Below are 26,452 nucleotides of genomic sequence, written 5' to 3'. Positions count from 1 at the left end.
TTTTGTGAACCGGAAGCATTCATGACACAGCTGTAATAACAGTATATCAAATTTTATTGTCTATCCAACAATAGTGATCCCTTATGGTTTGTCAAACAACATGCTACTGCTGTCAACAGTTAACATCAGTAGATGACACTAATCAAGTCACTATTTAAATTCAGTTTGACAGTGATTTAAATAGTGCAGTTACATCAATGCGAGTGCATTTATTTAAGACATTGGATTGCAATTGATCCCATTCCAGATAAAATGGCTTATTTAAGAAAGAACTCTCTTTCATACCGAGCCATGTCTCAGTGTAAAAATGTCTTGCAGCATTTGATTTTTCATGATAAAATAAATTAAAGGGAAAAAAAAAAATAAGCGTGCATCTCTAAATAAGCCTCATTTCATGACATGTTAACAATTTTCTAACAGACTAAGACAACGTGAGGAATGTGTCGTCAAACTTGGCTAAAGGCATTTAAAAGATGTATTGCTCAGTCTCTTGACAGACGGACGACGAAGGGCTCTAGTCGAGGTGTGTAAGGGCACAGAGAGGAGTTGTAAGAAAATCACAAAGTAAACGAACATCAACAAAGTGAGCATGCCCGAAGCGTCAACATTTCTTCACTGTGAGGTCATTTTTTTAAAAGACGGGAGTGAAATAAAAAAAGGTTGCTCGAGAGAGAGAGAGAGAAATATTGCTACAATCACTATAATTACACTAATTACACAATGCTGCTGCTATAAAATCAGCAACATTTTCACATATAAAAAGTCTATAAAAAGCTGTGTGATACATCTGTATATTCAAAATTGACACAGCTATAAAGTGTGATTAAAACTGAGCGATTGTTTTAAGATTTAAGTTGTGCACATACCATTTCATAACCAGTGTAATAGACCACTGTGGACTATGAAGAACAGCAGCAGGAGCTTTTAAGATGCAGCATGTCTCTAGGGGGAGGTGTACAAATGGAATTAATCACCAGCTCTTCAGCATGCAGGAGGTCCAGTGTTGGAAACTGCATCTCATGGATATCTTTACAAGATGACAAACCGACCTGACTGACGCTCTAAGACACTCCATCCAAGTGCAAAGTTGCACCTAAGTGGTGGCAAGAACACTTCATCCACCCCCCCCATTTGTGCTGGTTGAAGTTTGTCCAGTTTGCTTCTGAGGATATTAAGAGTTGGGGAAGGAGGGAGTGTGTGTGTGTATGTGTGTGTTTGGGGACGGGGAGGCAGGAGCAAACTTAAAATCTTCCCTGCTTGGCGTCTCCGATGGCCCCCCAGACGTCGAAGACAAACTCATCTGGAAAGGCGAAGTCGCCGAGGGTCTCGTCTAACGCCATGGCGAATTCATCCGGGTTCTTCTTGTCACGGCCGACCTCGACCATCGTAGCGGCTGGAGAGAGAAGAGCAGGACACAACACTGAATGACTGAAGAGCTTTTCAGGAATTACTCCCTGAGTGAAAGGATTTTCTAGCTCTTAATACTTATACGGAGTCTGTGATTTGATCACATAGCGTTTACACATAATATGCATGTCATAGCTCTTGTCATATATGTCTTGGGCATTCAATGTTTATATATTATAATAAGGGCTGTCAATCGATTAAAATATTTAATTGCGATTAATTGCGTGATTGTCCGTAGTTAACCACGATTAATCACAAACTAATCACACTTTTCTTATCTCTTCAAAATCTTCCTTGAAGGGAGATTTGTCAGGTATTTAATACTCTTATCAACACGGGAGTGGGCAAATATGTTCGCTTTATGCAAATGTATGTATATATTTATGATTGGAAATCAATTACCAACAAAAAACACTGACAAATATTGTCCAGAAACCCTCACAGGTACTGCATTTAGCATAAAAAATATGCTCAAATCATAACATGGTAAACTCAAGACAACAACAGCTGTCAGTGTGTCAGTGTGCTGACTTGACTATGACTTGCCACAAAACTGCATGTGATTATCATAAAGTGGGCATGTCTGTAAAGGGGAGACTCGTGGGTACCCATAGAACACATTTTCATTCACATATCTTGAGGTCAGAGGTCAAGGGACCCCTTTGAAAATGGCCATGACAGTTTTGCCTCGCCAAAATTGTTATTTAACCTCCTTCGCGGCAAGCTTTCTAGTTTCATTTGATGCCAGTATCTTCACTCTAGCTTTAAAACTGGCATTACTGCTGGAGTCATTACGCTGATGATGGCTTATAGCTTGAGTTTGTTTTTTTGCCCAAAATAAACAAAGAAAGACTTCATGTCTGGGAGTGCCGGTGATTTGTTTCTCCTGTCTTTGCCACTGTCGTGCACCCCATACTGTTCCAAGATTTAGAGCCGTACTTGCTGCTAGTTTCTACTATATCATGTAGCGTTCCCTATACAAAACAGTCATTTTAAATCTATTTTCCAGAAGTGGGTTAAATCATCATGGTACATTCATGATTTCACAGATGTTTACTGTCTGCCATGAATGATATAATGTTTGCATGGGGTTAAAACCAATATTTACACACATTGTGATGGCTACAGCTCCGGCCTGCAGAGTAGAGCAGAGTGGCATGATAAAATGCAAATAAAATGTTTTGTTTTTTTTCCCCTGGGGTTTGCTTAGGGAACGATATGTGACTAAGTCACAGAGTAACATACACAGGTCACAGATACAGTCGGGCTAACTGGATATTGTGTTTGTGTCTAACTGACTAATAGGGACAACAATCTCTGAAATTGGTCCAGTACTGAGGGAGAGCGCTGTCACCGGCAGCTGCGAAACAAGCTGCGAGGGCAAGTGAGCAGCATCAACGGAACATTACGTTCACTAAAACTGTTTGTTTTTGCCGCTGACAGGCTCAGATTGTTATTAGAAGTGTCTGACAACATTATGGAAAGGACCCAACAGAGAAATAAAACGTTTTTCTTAACCTTTCGCTTGATCTGGTCTGTTTGTTACTGTCCCGCTCAAGGAGAAGTCTCGTTGTGAAATCTGAATATCCGTATACTCAAATAAATACGGGCGGCTATCGAATTCAAATACCTCATCCACATTGTGGAAATCATCTAAATATTCAGCCATGACATTGAAAATCTTGTAGATAACACTAAGCTACGCATTCTGTACTCCAACACAACAAACTCTGCCTGACTGGCACTCGCGTTTCCACCATGGATGTATCCCACTCACCTAGTTCAGTGTCTCTGATGCCCATGTAGCTCTCTAGGAGGTCATCCACTTTCTTTACTGCCTTCTCCTCAAATTCTGTTGGCTAGAAAACAACAAACAACTCAGTCAACAACTCAGAAACAAATCATTCACTTCCTAATTTTTACTGTATTTTGTTGCAGTAACGTTCTTGCACAACACTTCCCAGGATGTGGCAAATTAGGAGATCAGTCTGACAGCGATTTATTATTCCAGATTTCATTGATGAGGGGGGAACAAGTACATGTGAATTAGGTGAGAACGTAGTGATGTAGTGATGAGTATGTATCTTTTGTGGGTGTATTTTTGGTTGTTTTGTTAATCAGATCTGTGTATCTTAAACAGAGAGAGCCTTTAAGACTCTATTCTACTCTTTTTATTTATTTAACCTTTAACCAGGAACTCCCTTGAAATTGAAATTTCGTTTTTGAGGGAGACCTGGCCACGATAGCACTATGTTAGAAAAATTATAAAACATGTCAAAAATAGACATGGCCAATTAAAAATAGTACAGATATATAATACAAAACCCCATTTAGGAATAGCAAAAGAAAAAAGGAAAAAAGTGTTCTACCTAGTTCAGGAGCAAAAACGAGAAAACTTCCAAGCAGTCTTCGTTAAAGTACCAACAGTTCCATTTTCAAAGGGGATAAAAAAGCTCTCTTTCCCAGTATAGGACATCCACAACACTTGCACACTCGAGTTGTAACACCCGATCTCAGCGGGATTTCCTAAAGAAACTCACCTCCTCCTCTACAGTAGCTGGGCCCTTGGAGCGAAGTCTCAGAGTCCCTCTCCCTGTGCCGATCTTGTTGTCACTGGCAGGTTTGGCACCCTTTGACCTGGGCTCAAGCATTTCTGTCAATCAGAAGGGAAGGAATATTACAGAACGTTTTTTTTGTCCCGTTGCTGCAACAATACACTGATGTTTTCAGCTAACCACAAGTGAACATTATAAAAATGACCGGTTATGGCTTCTATAAGCTAGTCCTGAAAGAAAGGCAGAGCTGTCTGTCTCACCACAATGATCAGCAAAGGTATAATTTGATCTCTTTAAACACGCATTCTGATGTTTTTCAGAAAATTATGTTGTAAATGCACAAAATGATCTCATGTGTCCTGGCCCACATGCTGAGGAACACTGCAGCACACGATTCTTCTGATGTGTCTAGTGACTGAATCCTGAAGGAGGACCTGTTGGCCTTTTACCATGTGGGTCACTTGTCATGTATTGATGCAGATGTGTCTGCTTGTTTCTCACTCACCAAAGGCCTTCATCGGCTCCACCAGTTTTAGGGTGAAGGCCTTGTCTTTGGGCAGCTCTTTAAGCATGCGGGCGACCTCATAGTGCCGCGTCCCGACGATGTTACGTCCGTTGATGCACTCCACGTGGTCGCCCACACAGATCACCTTCACCCCGTACACGACGCTGCCCTCTTTGATGCGCTGCCATGCAGAAGAAGTCAGTGATAAATATAATTAAAAGACAGCAAAACTGACGTCATTACTTTTATGAAGTGCCAAACAAAAAGAGGTTTGTTTGAAGCAACACAAGACAGAAATACAGATCAAAACAAGAGAGCAAACAAGCCAAGACTTACGGAGTCTACTGTATTTGCTCTTTCATTATGTTGTACCAGAGAATCTCTTTTCTATTGTTTATGATGCAAAAACCACTTGACTTACATATATAGTTATTTAAAATGCTTCCATGGAAAGCTAAATGTATCTCTGTATGAGACTTCAAAAGCTTTAAAAAAGGAAACTATATACTATACTACTAAATATATCCAATCTACCAAGTTAGGAGCCTCTGCACTGCAAGGGTTTGAGACTTTTTGAATTTGAATGATACTTTCCTGGTCTTTTTCTTCACAGGAAGATAAAGTGTTTAACCAGAACCTGTTAATTTCAATTCATTTTTAGCTTGAGCTACAGTCAGAATTGTTAAATGCTTCCTGACCCTTTGAACAACAACAATTTACTGCATGAGAAAGTGTAAAACAGATGCGACAGAAAAGCTGCATTATTAGGCTGCACTAGTCGTGTTCTTAAAAGGGATAGTTCGGGTGTTTTGAAGTGGGGTCGTATGAGGTACTTATCCATAGTAGGTGTATTACTTATTTTAAATGCACTTTGAAAGTGCATTCAAAATATTTTGTACCTAAAATCAATGAATAATCATGATAAATAATCATGATCTCAATATTGATCAAAAACAATCTTGATTATCATCTTGGCCAGAATCGTGCAGCTCTATCACATACTACTACAACAGCATCACAACACTGACCGGAGGCTCTAATGTGTCAAACACTGTCAGATGCAGTGCTGTTTGGGCATCACATGATGGCACATGTGAGCACTTTGTTATGGTGGCTGAGACCAAATAAGCTCATTAGACCCGTCCGCATCAACAGAACCATAAATACCAAGCTCAAGTATGATTTCAGCTCTGAGAGCAGGTTTGTAAAGTTACTTTAAATATGGCAGTCATGCGATATCCACAATAAGGTCATCAATAAGAGCATCTTGAATCAAATATGATCAGAAAGCAGGAAACACTTGATTTTAATATTTCACTTAAAAAAATCTGAATCAGGTTTTAGCATCGGTCAGACAAAATAAGAAAACTGAAGACTTCACTTTTGGTCCCTGGTAGCTTATGCTTTGTCATTAGTTTATTATGTAATTAATGTAAATGATTATTTAATTAACTGAAAAACGAATCGATAGATTCATAATAAAAATGGTTGTTGCATCCCCATATGGGACAGTACCTACATTTGTCTACACAACTTTGGCTGACAAAAGCAAACCATTATTGAAATGATGCTATTACTATTAAACACAGTTTATTGTTTAATCCTAACCTTCGATACGGCTTAACGTCTGATACTGGAATGAGCAAAATAAATGTTAAAACAGCTCATTTTGTGCATACCCATGTATTTAGTATGTTACATAACTCGACACTACTGTGAATTAAGAAGTGAAATAAACGATGTTCAGGATGAGAAGCTCGGTTCCTTCTTACCTTTATGAAAGCGTATCCCGCTCCGTTGTCGGTGATGGTGAGGCCAAGGGCATCTTCAGTTTTATGAATCTCCACCTCCTTCTTGATCCCTCTAATGTGGGCAAAGATAAAATCCTCGAGACCGATCTGTCCCCCTAGCAGCTTGTCCATGTCGATCTTGTGGGTGTTGAGGGTGCAGAACAGGATCTGTACAAACACACAGACACAGAAGGCAGATATGGTACATTACAAAAGAACTTGGAGAATGCACATATTTGATAAGACTGAAAAAAAAGTACTTTGAGAGCTTTCTAATAGGCACTGAATAAAATGAAAATAGACTATTAATCATTTGTCTTGACAGGATAAGCCCACGAAGCATCTGCATCTTTTAACCACAATCAAAATAACCCTGTTTTTAGTCACAGCCTGAAAACTGAGCCAGATTCAAAAATAAAAGTGCAGATGACAGAGCGCTGCCTCCGTATGCTAAATACAGGAATCATCAGGGAACGCTGTCTCTATTCAGCAGCCAAGTTATGCAGCTATGCCCTCTTCCACCCCACAGTGTCATCAGTGTGTCTCTGTTGTAAGTCCTGAGCCTGTGATGAAGCAAATGACCTTTCCTCCCTGTGCCAGAAATGTTGAAATCTGGCTTCACACCTTGTGGCTGCCACGTCTTGGCAGGACGGAATGAGGGAAATGTGATCACCAGCAGGAACGCGATACTCAAGCGGCCTGATTTAACAGCACTTTAAACGGAGTCTGGACAGTGAAACCCATGAGGATGTGAATCATTTATTACACTCTACCTAGACAGAGGCTATTAATACTTTCATTTCTATTTACTCGGATAAACCTACTCCATTATGCCCATATGCAACTTCTATTGTTGGATCAGCGTCCTAGTTGGGCTTTGCTGCCAGGATTTAGTGCCTGACTTCCGGGTTGCGCGGTGGAAAGGGATTGATTCGTACTGGTTCATCAGGAGGATGACCTTTGTGCGCCAATCAGGCTCTGGCAGCGAGGCTTGCCTTGTTTGGGCCTTTTTTTCCCCTGTGTACCAACAGACGCTGTTCACACACACATTAGCGAACATGGCCTCATGCGTTGCCGTGGGTTACCAGACTATAAAAGAACGGGATTATAATGGAGGGAGGCCGCTAGAGGAGAAGGGCAAAAAGAGAGAATGGAGGAGAAGAGGAGGCGATGTCTGAGGCAAGGGAGGGGCGTACTGTAGCTGAATTGATGGCTCTTTTCCATAACAGTACCCCCCCCACAAACCAACCCCCCCTAGGCCAGGGCATTACCCAAGAGTGAGTGGGAGGAACAGCAGCGGACGCCTACACCCGGTTACCAAGGCTGCCGACCGCATTAAGCAGCTCTCAGCACTCCTCTCCTCCTGCTGAGTGTGTTCACACTGCCGGGTGGAGCTCAGGATGAGGCGTCACTCGCTCTGATGAGTGACGGCCTGACTCACTACAACAGATACTACACCTCCCACTGCCTGCGCCATACGGGCCAGAACCTTGATAACCACGTGGAAAAAGGGCGAATGAAAGGAGAGGCAGTGCAATCTGTTCAGCATGAGCTACTCATGGGTCAATGCTTTCAAAAGAGGACAAAGCACATATGAGTAGGGCATATGGTCATTAGTCTAATACAGAGTCTATATGAAATAACCACATGGCAAAATATATTTTTGTATACTCCTGTGTGAATTTAATACTTGACAAATGAAAAGTAGGAGGAGTATTTTCTCATTTTAAGAACTTGAGTGCAAAATGAACATAACTGTTTGAAGTGAAATTATAGAGAAAAAAAAAATAAATATAGGCCTAGCCCATATCTCGATGTAAACTATATAGAAAAATTAGGGCTGTCAATCGATAAAAATATTTAATCGCGATTAATCGCATGATTGTCCGTAGTTAATCGCAATTGGTCGTGAATTAATAGCAATTTTTTTATCTGTTCAAATTGTACCTTAAAAAGGGAGATTTGTCAAGTATTTAATACTTGTATCATCATGGGAGTGGGCAAATATGCTGCTTTATGCAAATATATGTATATATTTATTATTGGAAATCAATTAACAACACAAAACTATGACAAATATTGTCCAGAAACCCTCACAGGTACTGCATTTAGCATAAAAAACATGCTCAAATCATAACATGACAAACTGCAGCCCAACAGGCAACATCAGCTGTCAGTGTTTCAGTGTGCTGACTTGACTATGACTTGCCCCAAACTGCATGTGATTATCATAAAGTGAGCATGTCTGTAAAGGGGAGACTCGTGGGCACCCATAGAACCCATTTTCATTCACATACCTTAAGGTCAGAAGTCAAGGGACCCCTTGGAAAATGGCCATGTCAGTTTTTCCTCACCAAAATGTAATGTAAGTGTGGAGCGTTATTTAGCCTCCTTCATGACAAGCTAGTATGACATGGTTGGTACCAATGGATTCCTTAGTTTTCTAGTTTCATATGATGCCAGTATCTTCACTCTAGCTTTAAAACTGAGCCCGCTACAACCTGAAAATCGCAAGTTGCGTTAATGTGTTAAAGACATTAGTTATTATCGCGTTAACTAAAGACATTTCTATATCGGTTTGACGAGATATATATATCTATATATATATATAGATATATATATCTATATAGAGAGATATAGAGATATATATATCTCTCTATATCTCTCTATATATATAGAGAGATATATATATCTCTCTATATATATCTCTCTATATATATAGAGAGATATATATATATTCAGTTTACTGTCATAGAGGAGTAAAGAAACCAGAAAATATTCACATTTAAGAAGCTGGAATCAGAGAATTTAGACTTTTTTTTGTTAAAAAAAAATGGCTCAAACAGATCGATTATCAAAACAGTTGGCGATTAATTTAATAGTTGACTACTAATCAATTAATCGTTGCAGCTTTACACTCAACCCATAAAAATATAATCATGGATGTTTTGTCATGAGCTGGGCCTGAACACATTGTTCTTGTCAGTGATCCACTGATTATATTAACTATTGGTTGAGTGTGTGAGTTTCTACCACAAACACTTTGTTTGTTTTTTTCTGATTATGTGATCATCTTGCAGTTGTCAGCAGCTCCAGCCCTGCAGAACAGCTTCTGCAAATATTTATTTCAATTTTTTTTTTTTTTTACTGGTGGACACAAGATGTTCCCTATTTCACTGTAATGTCCACTCTCAGTGGAGTGGGACTTTGAGCTTCAGGGAAAACGAGCAGTGGCGGGCGTAACATCACACAGTCAGCAAAGGCCACAGATTTAATATATGAGGCGTTTAAACCCTCATTTAGTCACCACATTGATAATGAGATGAGATGCGTCAGGATCTGTTTGATTCATCACATCAAACCTTCACTTCACAGTTATCCATCAAAGCACAGTGGTGCAATGTAACTAAGGTACATTAACTCAGAGACTGTACTTCAACACAATTATGAGATATTAGTACTTTACTTGAGTATTTCCATTTTATATTACTTAATACTTCTACTCCACTATAATTATTTGACGTCTAAAGTTACTAGTTATTTTGGAAATTACGATTTTACACACATATAATATAAGTATCGCATAATATATGATCTTATAGTGTTGTCAAGAATATTGATATTTGAATATTTGAAATGGTTTCAATACTCATTTTCCGCAGTATTGGTACACGGGTACCAGCTGCGCTTTCTGCCCTCTCCGCTATTTATGTTTCCATCTAAAATTTTATGCCCTCAATGTTGTGTCAATTTTTCCCTGTGGTATCGATAATGGTGTCAAATATCCATATTTTTCAAGGTATTGAATCAAAGTTAGAAATTCCAGTATAGTGACAACCCTATGATCTTATATACAGTATATATATATGAGCTTACAAAATATGATGCATTTTTAAAGATTAACTACACTAAATTATCTCCACTTTGACAAACTACAACATCATGATTTTAATAAACAATAATATTATATAACAATCTGCATAATGAGTACTTCTGTACTTGAACTAACTTAGGTGCATTTTGGAATAATGGACTTTTACTTATAATGGAGTAATATTTTATAATTGCGGTATTTAACTTTTACCCAAGTAAAGGATTTGAATACTTCTTCCGACGCTGTCAGATCAGCACGCTGTCGTATCAAGTGACCAACGTTTTCCTGGTGGAAACCCTGAAAGGTTTTTGTTTTCTAGTTTTTAAGACAGCCTACAAAACGATTGGTGGTGTCTTCCTTTTATATATCATTGTAGATGGAATATCTTATGGTTCAATCTGGACTGTTGGTTGGACAAAACAAGACATCTGAAGACATCACCTTAGGCTCTGGGGAAAGGGGTGTTTCCACAATGTTCTGCCATTTTATTATATATTTATTATTTTATCAACATATTAAGGATTCATTAATTAGTTGAATCCCTACTCACAACCCAAAAGAGCAGCTCTGTATTAATTTTAAGACATGCCTTTTGACTGTAACTCTGCAACGCAACTGCAGTACTCAATTGATAAATGTACTGAAACAAATAACCTTTATATTGCCATTTTGTTCACATTTTATGTGGGCCGCCAGCTCTAACAATATATTGTAACTCAACAAAATGAGAGAGATTTGTCAAGCAGATATTGCACAATAATATACAAGCAAAAGTACATCTAATGAATCTCTAAAAATCTCCACCTGCATGTATTCTTCCCTTCTCCTGCCCGTGTTTGAGAAAGGTAAGACAAATAAGCCTTTAATTGGATCTCCCTCTGAATTATGTCCTGCATTAAAACAGTGTTGACTTAGGAAACCTGTTTCTTTGGTAACTGAAGCGCTGTCCATTTACAGCCTCTCACAGCCTCATCTCTTAATGGCAGAAAAGAGGGTTAGAAAGATTAAACGGAGAGCATCGTGCTTACAGAGGGGAATTACTCATGTGTAACTAGTGGAATAATGTTCTTCCCATTTCCTGTCTTCATCCACTTCTATTTCTGTGTCGGGTGTTTTTAGGTAGTTAACAGGGAATGCTGATGCAAGCGGTGTGTATTGTGGCGTGGCTGTGTTTTCAACAGGATATCACATTCATCAGCATTTAAGCCGGTGTAATCATTTACCTGACTGCGTATGTGAGGTTCATCAGAATGACAGCTGAGTGTTTGTTTCATAAAAGGTGGCTCATAAAAGCAGAGCTCATTATGAAAAGTGACTCCCGGCCAACATTCAGTCTGTTTCATAGCGCTGATTGTAATAATAAACAAAGCAAAAGAGAAGTGTTTGACCTGGTTGTTAGCTCAGAGGGTGTGAACTTTCTTTGTATGATAACTGCTGAAAATGAGTGTACAAGATATGCAACACCACATTAAACAACTTTGATGCATCAAATAGGTGCCAGGTCATTTATTTTATAGCAGAATAATAAGACAATTAGTATTTTTTAAGAAATTTAAGTTCTCTATCGGTTGAATACAATTTGTACATGTGAATAACAGCCTCCATATGGCAGAAATACTGCTTAAATACCTTCAGATTGTCTGTTTGCACTTTTTGTGTGTTTAATAGACAGATTCTGGGTGTCTGATTCTGTAATTTGATTTGAGTGACATTTAAAAAGGGAGTAAATTGTGAAAATGCAACTAACTAAGAAGCTTTAGTCAGAGATCTAAGAAGTTTTATTGAATACTTAAGATTGAAAAAGGTGTAATGATAAGCGGTGTTGTGGTATTTGGATTACTTTTTGTTGTAACGAGTAACGTAATGCATTGGTTTGCAATTCAAGTAATCAGTTATTTAGTTACCTTTCAAATAAGTAATTCGTTAAAAGAACAACACCGTGAAATGCATATTGTGCCTGGGGGATAAGCGTCTGTCAGCTGACTATAAATTTGAAGAAGCACCTGTATACAGTACACACAGCTCCACAACTCTGGTGGGTGGACGCATCGAGGAGGAGAACGAGAACAACGCTGATGCAACAGCTCTGAAACAGAAACTTTCGGCTGTCACTCCGAGGGAAATTAACGAGCTTGTAGCTGGTTACGTGGTGGAGGAGATGCTACTAGTCTCCATCTTTCCGTAAAATCATTAATAAACGCATAACATGGAGGGAACAGTGCCTGACAGAATAAAACATTTGCTGGCTACCTCGATATAATAAAGAGCTGTAAAGGGGTACTGTGTCTGTCATTCCTGCCTGCAGAGTTACAGATGCTGTAGACGAGGTTATGCAATAACAGTGGAGTCAATACATTCAAGAGAAAGGCGTACAGTATGAGCCCTTTGGACAATGTAACCAACATACGCAAGAAAGCACAAAGGGGTTTTCAAAGACAAAGACAAAAAAAAACTCTAAAGAGTTATTTTTCTCAGCAGGCAGTGCTGTAAAGTAACGAGTTACTTTTTACTGGCAGCAACATTGTAATATAACAAGTTACTTTTAAAAGTAACGTTACCCACCACTAGGGCTGTGTATTGGCAAGAATCTGGCGATATAATACATATCACGATACAGGGGTTACGATTCAATATATTGGGATATATTGTGATACTGTAAACAAGGCGATATATTGCAATTTTTTAGGGCTGTCAAAGTTAATAATTCAGCTCAGTTTTAAAGTTGGAGTGAAGATACTGGTATCATATTAAACTACAAAACTTAAGGAATCCATTGGTACCAACAATGTCATACTAGTCATGACATGGTCGGTCGCCAGGGAGGCTAAATAACGCTCCAACCTTTTTGGTGAGGAAAAACTGGTATGGCCATTTTCAAAGGGGTCCTTTGACCTCTGACCTCAAGATATGTGAATGAAAATGGGTTATCTGGGTGCCCACGAGTCTCCCCTTTACAGACATGCCCACTTTATGATAATTACATGCGGTTTGGGGCAAGTTATAGTCAAGTCAGCACACTGACACACTGACAGCTGTTGTTGCCTGTTGGGCTGCAGTCTGCCATGTTATGATTTGAGCATATTTTTTATGTTAAATGCAGTACCTGTGAGGGTTTTTGGAAAATATTTGTCATTTTTTTGTGTTGTTAATTGATTTCTAATAATAAATATATACATATATTTGCATAAAGCAGCATATTTGCCCACTCCCATGTTCATAAGAGTATTAAATACTTGCCATTCTCCATTTAAGGTACATTTTGAACGGATAAAAATGTGTGATTCATTTGCGATTAATCACGATTAACTCGATTAACACGATTCAATATTTTAATCAATTGACAGCCCTACACAAAACATAATATGGTGATACTCATGTGTATCGATATTTTCTTACACCCCTACCCAACACTGATAATAAGTACAGCTTATGTCAAAATGTGATGAATTTTATGTGTACTGCACATTGGGAGGAAACAATTTTACTCTTCAGCCTGAGGTGAAGCTACGGCTGAAAACTAACAGGTCAGGTTATCAAACAGGTTTGGCAAACTGAATTTCCTGAAAATAAGCCAGAATTACTGACGTAAACCTGGTTTAACTGGTAGTCCTGCTTTCTGAATGCACCAATAAAACACTGACACCCATGAGAATTAAACTACAGATTACTGAATGTGTTGATAAAAATAATGCAGCTCTGTGAAGACTATGTACAACTATGAAGGGAGGGAGAGGGCTGTGTGGCAACCAGAGGTCAAACTCTCTCTCTGATTCATCACCACACCCGTCCCTGACAGGTGATAGCAAATATTGTATTTTATCCGTGGTTGTTTTGTCCCCGCTGTCACATCGATTCTCTGAGAGAGAGAGACCGATGGAAACCTGAACTCGCCTCTGAAGAAACCTGCTGTTGTTGTTCTGCGGGATCAGCTGCCTCGACGGCGCTTTGCTTTGCATCGCTGCTGGTAAACAACCACTTAAATCGCTATAAAACCAGATCCGGCCGGGTCATCTGCCTGACAATAGTAATGAAGAACAATTAGCAGTAACCGCATGTTCACTGGAACCATGCTGAAGGATAATTTCAGAACGTGTTATTAGTCACTTATACGATATAAGTGGGCCGGTTTACTATGCAAGCAAATAACGGTGGCTTTAAAAAGACATTTAAGATTAGAGTAGAAACAAAAGTTTCATTTACAAAGTAATAATCTTACTACAAAAGAATGAATTTAGGAAACATTAGATTTCCTTTCTAACATACAATAAAATAATCCCACTAATCATTTAGTTGAAACAGTACACCATTGGTTGGCATGTTTTAGCTCATTTTCTGCATGATTACATATACTTATAGTAACAACACAGATTAGCCTTTCTGCAAACAATGCTGTTGTGTTTTACATTTCAACATGTATTGTACTAACTATTTGGTTTCCATTCATTTCAGTTAAGTATGAAAATCAATTGGCAGACTCTTGAAACTGGTTCCACTTTCTCAAATGTGAGGATTCGCTGCTTTTTTTTGGACTGTTGGTCGGACCAAACAAGCAATATGAAGACATCAACTTAGGCTCTGAAGACTTGTTATGGACATTAACTATTAACATGCTACATTTTATAGGCTAAAAGAATAATCAATTAATTGAAAAATATAATTGACAGAATAATTGATAATGAAAATAACCGTTAGTTGCAGCACTAAATAAAACAACATCTAACGGTATGTAGCTCTGGAGCAAGTACATGCCTTTAAAGATTTTTTGTCTAAAAACAAGAAGTTTTTGTATGTGAAATGACTAAGGATGGCTGATTTAAATAGATATATGTAGCCTATATACACACAGATATATACTATATATGCTTGTGTATCATCTTACTATGCAATCGTGTTGTAAAGACATGGACATGTTTTGTTATTATTTTACAAAATCCTGTCATCATAATTAATGATTCTAAACTCACAAAAATTAGTAACTGAAGTTGTTTATCACGTAAACAAAGAATTTTGTCCGATGTTATGCTTAACAGCAAAACACATTTCATTACATTGAACATCAATTTGATTGTTATGTTATCTTGTATGCATTTGCTATAGTGATACACTCTCAGTGGCCACTTTATTAGGTACATCTGTGAAATCGGCCATAAATTCCCCCTTTACAAAGGTAATAATGTTCAGACACCGTCAGAGAGGTAATCATTTAACTACATCTTTATTATTGAGGTTGTTGTTTGCCGTGGTGTTGAACTGAAATTATATTGAGAGGTGTTTTTTAGCGCTGCTTATGCTTTTTTCATGATGAATGACTTATTTCCAAGAAATTTATGAGCACATCTCTGATAAACACAAGATTTAAAGCGGTGCTTTTATGTGAGAAACTCAGTTTTACAGATCTGTTGTAATCAATTAGTCGACAAAATCATATGAGTGTTAGTCGACTAAGAATTTCTTTGGTCGAGGACAGCCCTAGTGTTTCTAATGTTTTTACACACCCATGAACCCATACGATACTATGAATACTGGGCTGTTGATTTCAGTCGTACTGCTACTGTACTGTTCTCATAAGCAGTGTCTCATCCTCATATCGTGATAGACAAGGAAAGCTCACTTGACCTTCTTTGTATACAAAAATAAATAGATAAATCCAGTCACAAATCAACTAATCAAGATAAACTTCTCTTAAACAACTACAAGGAAGTGAGTGCAGGAGCTCGGTTAATACAAACAGCAGACTCAAGCTTCATCAAATCATGAAATTGTTTCTCCTAATCCATAAATAATAAGAAATGTCTGGCTGCAAACTTGGAAGTACAACAACCTGCAAAACAAAATGTGTGGTTCTGTCACGCGACCGCAGCCCAGATATTCAAACTGTAGGCAAATGGTGTTTCTGGAGAGCAGGGAGCACTCTCACTGCAACAGGTGGACAACAAGCAAAGTCACAGAGAGAGCCACACCTCAAACTCTACAGCTGTAGGGCCAATAACCAGACTTTGAACTGAGCACATAAAAAGATCCCGTTCTTCATCTAAAGACTGCAGCACTAAATTCACGTCTTACTTACATAGAGACTGAACTGAGTTTACATAATATACTCGATGTAAAGCCTTTACTTTTAGTGTATTTGCTGTTATAATGTTTGAGATGTTAATTTCACTCAAATATGATCAGTTCTGCTTCCTAAGTAAAGACTCTGAGCTTTAGTGTAACATAAGAACTTGTGTCTAATTAAAGGCACAATAATAGACCCTCACAGTGAACCCAGACGTGCTGCAATGCAATGTGATGTCTGTTTGGAAAGAAATGTGCCGCCTATCAGAGGCAGTGATCACAAGGAAGACGACGCCATTGTTCATTAGATAATTCATATCAGGGTCATCCAAGCACTCATGTAGCCTCGGAGCCACTACAACAACCTCAGCTATGGTTTCTGTTGGCTCCTCCATGTGCGACTCTTTTGTCCTGCTGTTTACTTTAGTGTTACGCTAAATTAAAGATGAAGCACTTCCTCAATGGGTAAGGATTTGTGTTCTCACAGCAGATATCGTTCACGTTTCACATTATTAATAAGGCAGCTGTCAATTTATTTCACAAAATTTTAGGGCTGTCAAAGTTAACGCGATAATAACGTGTTAACGCAAATTAGTTTTAACGGCACTCATTTAACTAGAAAACCTAAGTAATCGATTAGTACCAACCATGTCATACTAGCTTGACAGGAAGGAGGTTAAATAACGCTCCAAACTTATACTTAAATTCTGGTGAGGAAAAACTGGCATAGCCATTTTCAAAGGGGTCCCTTGACCTCTGACCTCAAGATATGCGAATGAAAATGGGTTGTATGGGTACCCACGAGTCTCCCCTTTACAGACATGCCCACTTTATGATAATCACATGCAGTTTTGGGCAAGTCAGTCAAGTCAGCACACTGACACACTGACAGCTTTTGTTATGATTTGAGCATATTTTTTTATGCTAAATGCAGTACCTGAGAGGGTTTCTGGACAATATTTGTCATTGTTTTGTGTTGTTAATTGATTTCCAATAATAAATATATACATACATTTGCATAAAGCAGCATATTTGCCCACTCCCATGTTGACATGAGTATAAATACTTGACAAATCTCCCTTTAAGGTACATTTTGAACAGATAAAAAACATGTGATTAATTTGCAATTTATTGCGATTAACTATGGACAATCATGCAATGATTAATCGCGATTAAATATTTTAATTGATTGACAGCCCTACTAAATTTACTACGTTTGAATCAAAATGCCACAGAATTGACATCGTACACATGTGTTTTAATTTAGCACAGCTGTGTAAGAGTGTGAGAGAAAATGTTTAGATCACTAATGTAGGAATTGCCTCCAGGCTGTGAAAAACTCTTTACTCCTATTTTGAAGGAAATTAACCCAGCAAAGAGGAAGGAATGGAAATAAACACAAATTATTTAAACTCACAATGATAAACCACAACATCTGTCTTAACTGAATCTGTAATTTTACACTGACATGTTTTAAAAAACTTTAGTTGACAGCCATCTTAGACTATATCTTCTCTGTGATGTGCCAAAATAAAAGCATCATCTCTGGTTCATATGTATTCTCACTGTATTCAAAGCTGTTAGTGGGATGTTTTAAAATGTAAATATGTATATTTAGAGCTTATTCACTTACAGCACTTACAGCCATAAAGATTAAAGTCTATACAAGAGCTAAAGCAGATGGCACACTCAAAATATATCTGATGCTCAGTGGGACATTTGGTCTTTTTGAGCAGACTGCATTTGACAGTTTTGTAATGAATAACATGTCGAGCACTGGACCCTCCACACTCGCTCTTCACCCTCAATACTGACTGAAATGTATCCATAGCGTAAAACACTATCACGTATCATAAAGTGAAGTTGGCATCAAATGTTTGGCTAGATTCTTGGCCTTGTTTATTTATGCACTTATCAGGCATTTCATGTGTGCTAACTGTATTTAGGTAACATTCTTGTTCAGCTGTTTGTGTTACAGTGTTTAACACTGATAAGTAGGGCTGCAACTGGTTATTGCAAGGATTATTTTGATTGTCGATTAATCCGTTGATTATTTTCTAGATTAATCGAATAGTTGTTTGGTCTATAATGTCAATCAGTGTTTCCCAAAGCCCAAGATGACGTCCTCAAATGTCTTGTTTTGTCCACAACTCAAAGATATTCAGTTCACTGTCATAGAGGAGTAAAGAAACCAGAAAATATTCACATTTAACAAGCTGGAATCAGAGAATTTTGACTTTGAAACTCAGGTATCACACTGGCACTGCGGTATCGAAACACTACCCAGCAGCAACAATCATTTTCATCATCATTAACCTGCCGATTATTTTCACAATTAATCTTCTGCCCTATAAAATGTCAGAAATACTGAAAAATACCCTCTGCATTTCCCCAGAGTCCAAGTTAAAGTCTTCAAATCGCTTCTTTGGTTTGACCGACAGTCCAAAACCCAAAGAAAAGTAATTTCCAATGATAAAAAAATAAATAGAAGCAAATCCTTTAATTGGAAAAGTTGAAACCTGAGAATAAGTGGCAGTTCTGCTTAAAAAAAACAACTTGAACGATTAATCGACTAATTGTTTGCAGCTCTACAAGTATCAAAAAGAGATTAAACTTCTAACTTAATCCCTAAAAAGCTGTTTTGTTGGGGGAAAAAAATCCAGTTTAATAGGTCCACCTGGCAAATACTAATGCAGTTTAATACAACAGCCCTGCAATAAATCCTACCTTTATGAAATTTATACTGTTCTGTTTAAGAGAAGTGTTAATCAAACTTTATGGTTATTTGGAGGCTGTAGTTTGTGCTGCTGTTGAATTGAATTGCGTTACACATTGAGAGAGGTGTTTCTATCATTTAGTTTGCCCTCACTGATATAAATTGGGTCGACAAAATATTAGTAACCCCTTTTCAGTAGAATGAGAAGTACAGTAAGTATAATTTGGGTATTGTAGCACACCAGGGGCACAAGTACCCAGCCCTACATGCTGGTATTCATTAAAATTAGACTTTTGTTGGGAAATAACACGGCTTTCATCAGACAGTGCTGATATCTTTTGTCCTGTGAAACAGAGGTCACGTCCAGTCAACAGCAGAGTGAGGGTTTGGTGATGTTCATGGAGGGAGGAGGCACTGGGCTGAGCTGCTCCCCCGGGTCCTCTGGGACGCCTCTGGCTGTGGCTGGAGCGGGACGAGTTATCTGGTTAGATTTGAGGCGATGCCCACTGAGCCGGACGTGAGGGACTTCCTGTGGTAAAAAAACGTGGAGTCCAACATCTCACACTCCATCCGCCTGTCAGTCTGCATCTGCCTTTGTCTCGGTGTAACTATCTGTGCCAGATTTCTGAATAGACCACTATCCTCAGTGGCACACATACTTTCTACACAAGAGAATGACAATGTGACATAACTGCTTGACGGGATAGAGTGATAGGTTGAAATTTAGGATGTTATTTTAATTTTGCAAATGCTATTTGAATAAAATCAGCCTCTGTTTAAAGGGACTGTTTGTAAGAATCAGAAATGCTTGTCAACAGCAACTCCTGTGGCCGTTAAGTCAACAAAAGTCGGCAACAAAAGTCGGCATCGGGCTCGCGCTTGTGCTCGCTCTAAATAGACATGAACGAGCATCGCTCAAAACAGTGAGGTGACACACGTCAGCTAAAACCACAATATCACTCTATATTTCACCTGCTTGGCAGTAATGTTAGCTGACCAGACGAAGGTCTCTCCATGAATCACTGCTGATCCTAGTGTTGGCTTTTCCTGCCTCAGCCTCCCGACCGCGGTCGGAGGGAACAGGAGACACCGGCACCCGATCGGAGACGATAACGTAACTCGTTGCGGAGCCCCGTCACTTCACAAGACACGGGAAACCTCTGTTGGCCTGGAGGAGCTGCAGCATTTATTTCTGCACAAACGTCCACTGCACATTCACTAGATATTCTCAGATCTACGAAGTCTCCTGCAGTGTGTAGTGTGCGCGCATGCACGTGAGGTGGAGCGAGCTGAATGAAGGCAAGCAGGCAGGCAGAGGAGCAGAAAGGCAGAGTACAGCAGAGACTCCGGCCCTGGAGACCAAAGCTACGGTCTCCCCTGCGTCCTCTGACCGCGGCCAACACTGTTTAACAGACAGGCTTCACTAGATATAACTTTGCGGTTTTGGTGCTTCCGTCTAGTTTGTGTTAGAGTCTTGTCTGAACAGCGTAGCCACACGCTCGCGTGTGCGCCCTCGCGTGTGCACGCTCGCGACCGCGCATATGTGAGCGCGCATATGTGAACGCGCATGGGACACCGACCCAGGTGATTAATACGTGTAAGAAGTTACAAACAGTCCCTTTAAAAAGGTATATAAGTGGTATTAACATTCAATAACATTGCAAATTTCCCCACCGCAGGTCTACTAAAGGATTATCTCATCTTATCTTGACATGATTCAAATTGAAATGTGTTTCTGTTTATCACTAAGAAACAGGTCTTTAGTATTTAGGTTGAAAAGTTTCAAAATACATATAGTTCCAATGGCATCTAAGAGTTTGATTGGTAGTAAGACTATGCTTAATCGGTGTTAGGATTAAGAGGGGGTCCTTAGAAAATGTTCTCCCCTGTAAGGGGTCCCTGGCCCCAAAGAGTTTGAGAACCCCTGATCTACAGAACAACACTCCCACAGCTGGTACAAGACCAATGTCTTGCTCAAAAGCAGGGCAGTGCTTGCAGACATGAAGGTTTGAATCCAGTCTTCCAACACAAGCTGCTGAAAATCTGCTAAAATCCCAAATCTCTTCAGCTTCTCTGTAGCACTGTGCTTGTTGTTAGGAAAAGAGCCAGCCGTAGGCAGTTTCTGTACTCAAACAAGTCTAGACAGATGCAGAACGGTCCTAATGAGTGTTATTGATAGACATGATGGAACAAATACCCATAGAAATATGGCTGGTGTCCCATTCAGAGAGAATAACTGCAGAGTTTGAGTCTCCTTGAGGACATCAAATCAGAAAGACTGTGGGAAGCAGCCCTCCACCTATCACATGTACATCTATATGTGCTTCACTGTGTACCAATGCCACCGAGACAAATTCCTTTCCAATTACTGCACTTGTTGAATGAAGCGACTGTATCTGTGAGCTTCAAGAGGGGGAAGGAAGTTCACGTGCCCAGCTCTTACAACACACCGGGCTGATAACAAGCAGCCCCACCGGCCTAGCTAGTCATATTTCAGGTTGACAAAAGCTAAACATGCCACTCACACTTTCCTTTGAAAAGAGGAGCTTAAGCAGTACGGGCTTAGGGGAGGACACAGAACCTGCTTTTGTTTTCAGGAGCTCCTGCTTCCCAGTGGAATTTGACGCGGAATGAAAACTGTATCTAAAAATAGATGTAATTTCTCAGGTATCCAGTGACTTCATAATGTAGATAAGACACAGAGCTATCTCGCATGGTTGGTTGAAGTGCTGGCAAGGCGTGCCTTTACAAACTAGCTTTCCCAAGACAATCAATGTTGACTTTTAATGGCTACCACGGGGCTAATCTCTAAGAAAAGCCACTTATAAAACTGTTTACCCAAACCTTTACTACAAGTGTTCATCTAGCAGTGGGGGAAGAAGTATTCAAGGTTTTTTCCTGAAGCAAAAGTAGCGTTACCACACTGTAAAAATACTCCATTATATGTTAAAGTATGTATAAATGTATGCAGAAATATTTAAGTATTATCAGCAAAATGTAGTTTATATACAGTTTAGTCCAGTGGTTACCAATTTAGAGGTCACAGGATAAATCTGAGGAGTCGTGATGTGATTTAATAGGGAAGAAAATCAAAATTCAGCGACACAAAGTTGCACTCATTACTTTAACAACATAGCATAACTTTTACTTTTTTATCTAGATGAAACCATCTGTGAGGTTTAAAAGGAAAATGTTATATTTAGTGGAACTGCTGATAACTCAGACATCTGAAATGGGACGGGCTCCTTGACCCATTTGGGGTTTGTTTGTAACTTATCAAAATATCATTACCTTAATCTGAAAAGGTTGCCACAAATGTCAAATAAATGTACTGCGGTATCGAAACACTACCGAGCAGCAACAATTATTTTCATCATCATTAACCTGGCGATTATTTTCAAAATGAATCTTTTGCCATATAAAATGTCCGAAAATACTGAAAAATGTCTTCAAATTGCTTCTTTGGTCTGACCAACAGTCCAAAACCCAAAGAAAAGTAATTTCCAATGATAAAAAAAAAATAGAGAAAAGAAGCAAATCCTCCAATTGGAAAAGTTGAAATTGAAATTGGAAATACTCAAGTAAAGTACCTTAAAACTGTACATGAGATATTGCTAACAGCAGCAATTAAATGCATCACAATTAAGTGGCTAAAACCTGAGCCCCCAACATACAATGTATGGATTGAGAAGGTATGGGAAATTTACCACATGGAACAAATAACGTATTCCCTAAGACTCCAAAAAGACACATTTATTAAAAGGTGGAGCCATGCCATGATCATACTAATACAGTGATCGGGGACCTGCATATTTTTATATATCCTGGATCATACTTTTATCTCTGTCTTCCTGACCCAGGTCATCTCTCTAAGCACATACACACACCCACACAACACACACCCATACAACAAACACCCTTCCACACACTGACCTCTGACCCTTCACCACATTTATTTATTTATTTAACTTTATTTCATTTTCATTCTTTGGATTGTTTAAGTATGTGTTCTCCCTTTCTCTCTGATTTCATTGAAATTACAGTTTAAGATGAAGTCTTGTTTTGTGTTTTTTGTGTTTTCTCTCTCCCCCTCTTGTTTTGAGTTGAAATTTTTTGTGTAAAAACAAAGAGACAGCTGTAAAATGAAAAAAAAGTGGTAAAGAATTCGATCATGATTTTATAAGTTGCTGAAACTGCAATAAAAACTAAGTTAACAAAAAAAAAAAGCTGTTTTGTTGGGGGGAAAAAAATCCAGTTTAATAGGTACACCTGGCAATACACCTTAATACAACCGCCCTGCAATAAATCCTACCTTTATGAAATGTATACTGTTCTGTTTAAGAGAAGTGTTGATCAAAATTTATGGTTATTTGGAGGCTGTTATCAATTGATCAAAATATCATAACCTTAATCTGAAAAGGTTGGGGGGAAGTAATATTTCCCTATGAAATGTATAAAGTAAATATAAAGGAGCATAAAATGCACATTTTTAAAATGTATTCTGTCAGGCAGCTTAATCCTTAATGATACATAATCATTTATTAGTTTGTTAATATTTTGTATTAATAATCTAAATCTGCAAAGTAAGAAGCAACTACTGTTATCAAATAAATGTAATAAATGTAGTAAAAAAGAACAATATTGGCTTCCTCAAGGCAGTGAAGTAGAAGTATAAAATAGTATGAAATGGAAATACTCAAGTAAAGAATGAATCAATGAATCATATTCTATAAGATCATCATATGTTTTCAGCTTTGTGATGATGCATTTTCTAAGTGACATTATTTGAGTCAATTTAGTCGTTTAATTTAACCGTAAAAATTAATAATAGTCCATTTTAACTTCATGCAGCTCCCTCTGGAGCCACAAGTCTTTATACAACTTTGTTCACATATGCAGTACTCTACTGTAAACAGACTTTAATGTCATCTGATTTTCTAGAAGAAATAGAAAATCATAATAAAAGTTACTTTAGTTCTTAAATGTTATTTCCAGGACTCCCAACTCTATAAATGTAATAAATGTAGTAAAAAAATAACAATATTGGCTTCCACAAGGCAGTAAAGTAGAAGTATAAAGTAGTATGAAATGTATAAAGTAAATATAAAGGAGCATAAAATGGAAAAACTCAAGTAAAGTACCTGAAAACTGTACATGAGTGCAGCACTTAGTACTACAGGTTAGAATACTTCATTACTTTGAGTTAAAACACTTGAACGCAAAACTAAACCACAAACATGAGTTTTAAAAGCCACAGAAGAAGAAGAAACATGCATGACTCTTTGCTCCTCCAGGTGAGCTGTTCTTACCTCAGGTGGGCTGATGTTAAACGCCTCTGCTATCTTCCCGTAAAGCTCCTTGACGTTGGAGAAGCCCTCGATCCTGCCGGTGGGACTCCCGTGAGCCAGCTGCGTGTGGAACACCAGTTTGGGCCGCAGGTTGGCGGGCGGCGGCGGCAGCCCGGCTCCGTTCACGGAGGACTTATTAGACAAGCTCCCGGTGGCACCTGCGTGTCCGCCGCCCTCCTCGTTGTCCACCAGATGCTCCTTCGTCGACTGCTTTTTCTTCCTCCACGGTCCCAGCGGCATGTTTGTGGTAGTTTTCGCTTGTTTGTCGACGTTGGAAAGTATAAAGTCCGAGCTTCTGTTAGAGCATTGAAGTAACCTGTTGAGTTCTAATCCCAACGGTCGCGTTTGCTTCCTTCTTTCCTTCCTTCCTTCCTTCCTTCCTTCCGCGGCAACACTTTTCCTCTTCCTCACCTGCCTCACAGCCTGGATGTGTTTCTTCGACAGTGGCTCTCGCTTGCTGAATAACTGGTGTGAATATTCAACAGGTAGGTTGTGGTGAGTGCTGATAAACTCTGACACAACCTGCTGGCTGCTCCGGTCCTGAAGGCTAACAATAGCTGCTCTGTCTGTCTGTCTGTATGTCAGCGGGGCGCATGCGCAGCGGGGCTCAGTCCCAGTGCACCTGTACTCTACCAGGAGAGGAGGAGGGGTCACTTTAAATCAATTACTCAGGTGTTATTTAAAACACATGCTGCAGGCTAGATAGTGGTGGAAGAAGTAGTTAGTTCTTTACACTGTAAAAATACTCTGTTACAAGTAAAAGTTCTGCATTCAAAATCTTACTTTGCCTAAATAAAAGTACATCATTATTAGCATCAATATAGCCTATATATACTTAAAGTACCACAAGTAAAAGTACTCTTTATGCAGAATGGCCCATTTCAGAATAATACATATAATATCACTGGATTATAATTAGTGATGCAATAATGTGCACATAACTTTAACTCTGGAGTCTTTCTATTCATTGGTGGATAATATAATGATCATCTTTTCTTTACAATAACATAACATTTCTTACATCCTTCCTTAAATGTTATTTCCAGGACTCCCAGCTGCCTCCTGAATTCTGAAAGGATTCTTCTTTGAAACCTAAAGGACCAGTTTAAGCTTTTCAGATAAGGGTTTCCCAGATGTGTAATGTAAGATCAGGATAAAGAGTTCTTATCTTTTTTATATATAATTATACACTTCTTTACAGTGCTGATTACTGATGAAACATGACACGGGATTATTGTAAACAGAAAGGTGTGTAAACTGTGATATTTTATCAATATAGTAAAACTAGCTTGAACGCTATCTTTTCTATTCTAGATACCAACATCAACATCAGGCTCACACAATGAGAGGCAGCAGGTGTGTTTACCCTCCACCCTCCCTGGACAATAGTGACTCATCATTTGCACAAATCTCTCATGCACATGTTGATGTGCTAGTTATTTTAGGGACAGTGGAGCCATTTAGTGCAAATCTTTGCTAGCAAAAGGAACAATTTGTTCACCAAGAGATCTCCATCTTTTTTCCCTTGAAAACTAATCAGACATTTGTTTTAAAATAAGAGATAGATAGATAGATAGATAGATAGATAGAAGTCAGTGTGCTGACTTGACTATGACTTTCCCCCAAACTGCATGTGATTATCATAAAGTGGGCATGTCTGTAAAGGGGAGACTCGTGGGTACCCATAGAACCCATTTTCATTCACATGTCTTGAGGTCAGAGGTCAAGGGACCCCTTTGAAAATGGTCATGCCAGTTTTTCCTCGCCAAATTTAGCGCAAGTTTGGAGCGTTACTTAGCCTCCTTCATGACACGCTAGTGTGACATGGTTGGTACCAATGGATTCCTTCGTTGTTTAGTTTCATAAGATGCTATCTTCACTCTAGCTTTAAAACTCAACCCGCTACAATCTAAAAATCGCAAATTGCATTAATAATAATAATAATAATAATAATAGATTAAACTTATATAGCGCTTTTTAGGATCTCAAAGACGCTTTACACATTCGGGGGGAAAGACGGTGTGAGACAAAAAGTAGACGAACGACAAAAAACAGGCGACATACACAGGCACACTCTCATACATATACACGGACAAATGGGTAGGGTGAGGGGGGGGCTGCAAGTAAGCAGAGGAGAAAAGATGGGTCTTGAGATGGGACTGGCATTAATCCATTAATGCGTTAAAGAAATTAGCAGTGTTAA

At 38.8% G+C, this 26,452-nt stretch overlaps 1 protein-coding gene across 1 annotated transcript; it reads right to left on the bottom strand.

Annotated features, from left to right (window-relative positions):
* Positions 1 to 36: 36 nt before the first annotated feature.
* Positions 37 to 24,880, bottom strand: gipc2 (GIPC PDZ domain containing family, member 2). Its single transcript, XM_037787728.1, has 6 exons — positions 24,211 to 24,880; positions 6,240 to 6,425; positions 4,468 to 4,648; positions 3,948 to 4,060; positions 3,185 to 3,266; positions 37 to 1,393 (listed from the first exon to the last, which is right to left on the bottom strand). Exons 1-6 carry the CDS (start codon positions 24,487 to 24,489, stop codon positions 1,242 to 1,244), a joined length of 993 nt encoding a protein of 330 aa, XP_037643656.1. The 5' UTR covers positions 24,490 to 24,880; the 3' UTR covers positions 37 to 1,241.
* Positions 24,881 to 26,452: the final 1,572 nt, after the last annotated feature.

The sequence above is a fragment of the Sebastes umbrosus genome, chromosome 12, assembly GCF_015220745.1.
Source record: "Sebastes umbrosus isolate fSebUmb1 chromosome 12, fSebUmb1.pri, whole genome shotgun sequence".
Taxonomy (NCBI): Eukaryota; Metazoa; Chordata; class Actinopteri; order Perciformes; family Sebastidae; genus Sebastes; species Sebastes umbrosus.
This window is presented reverse-complemented; position numbering and strand designations above follow the sequence as displayed.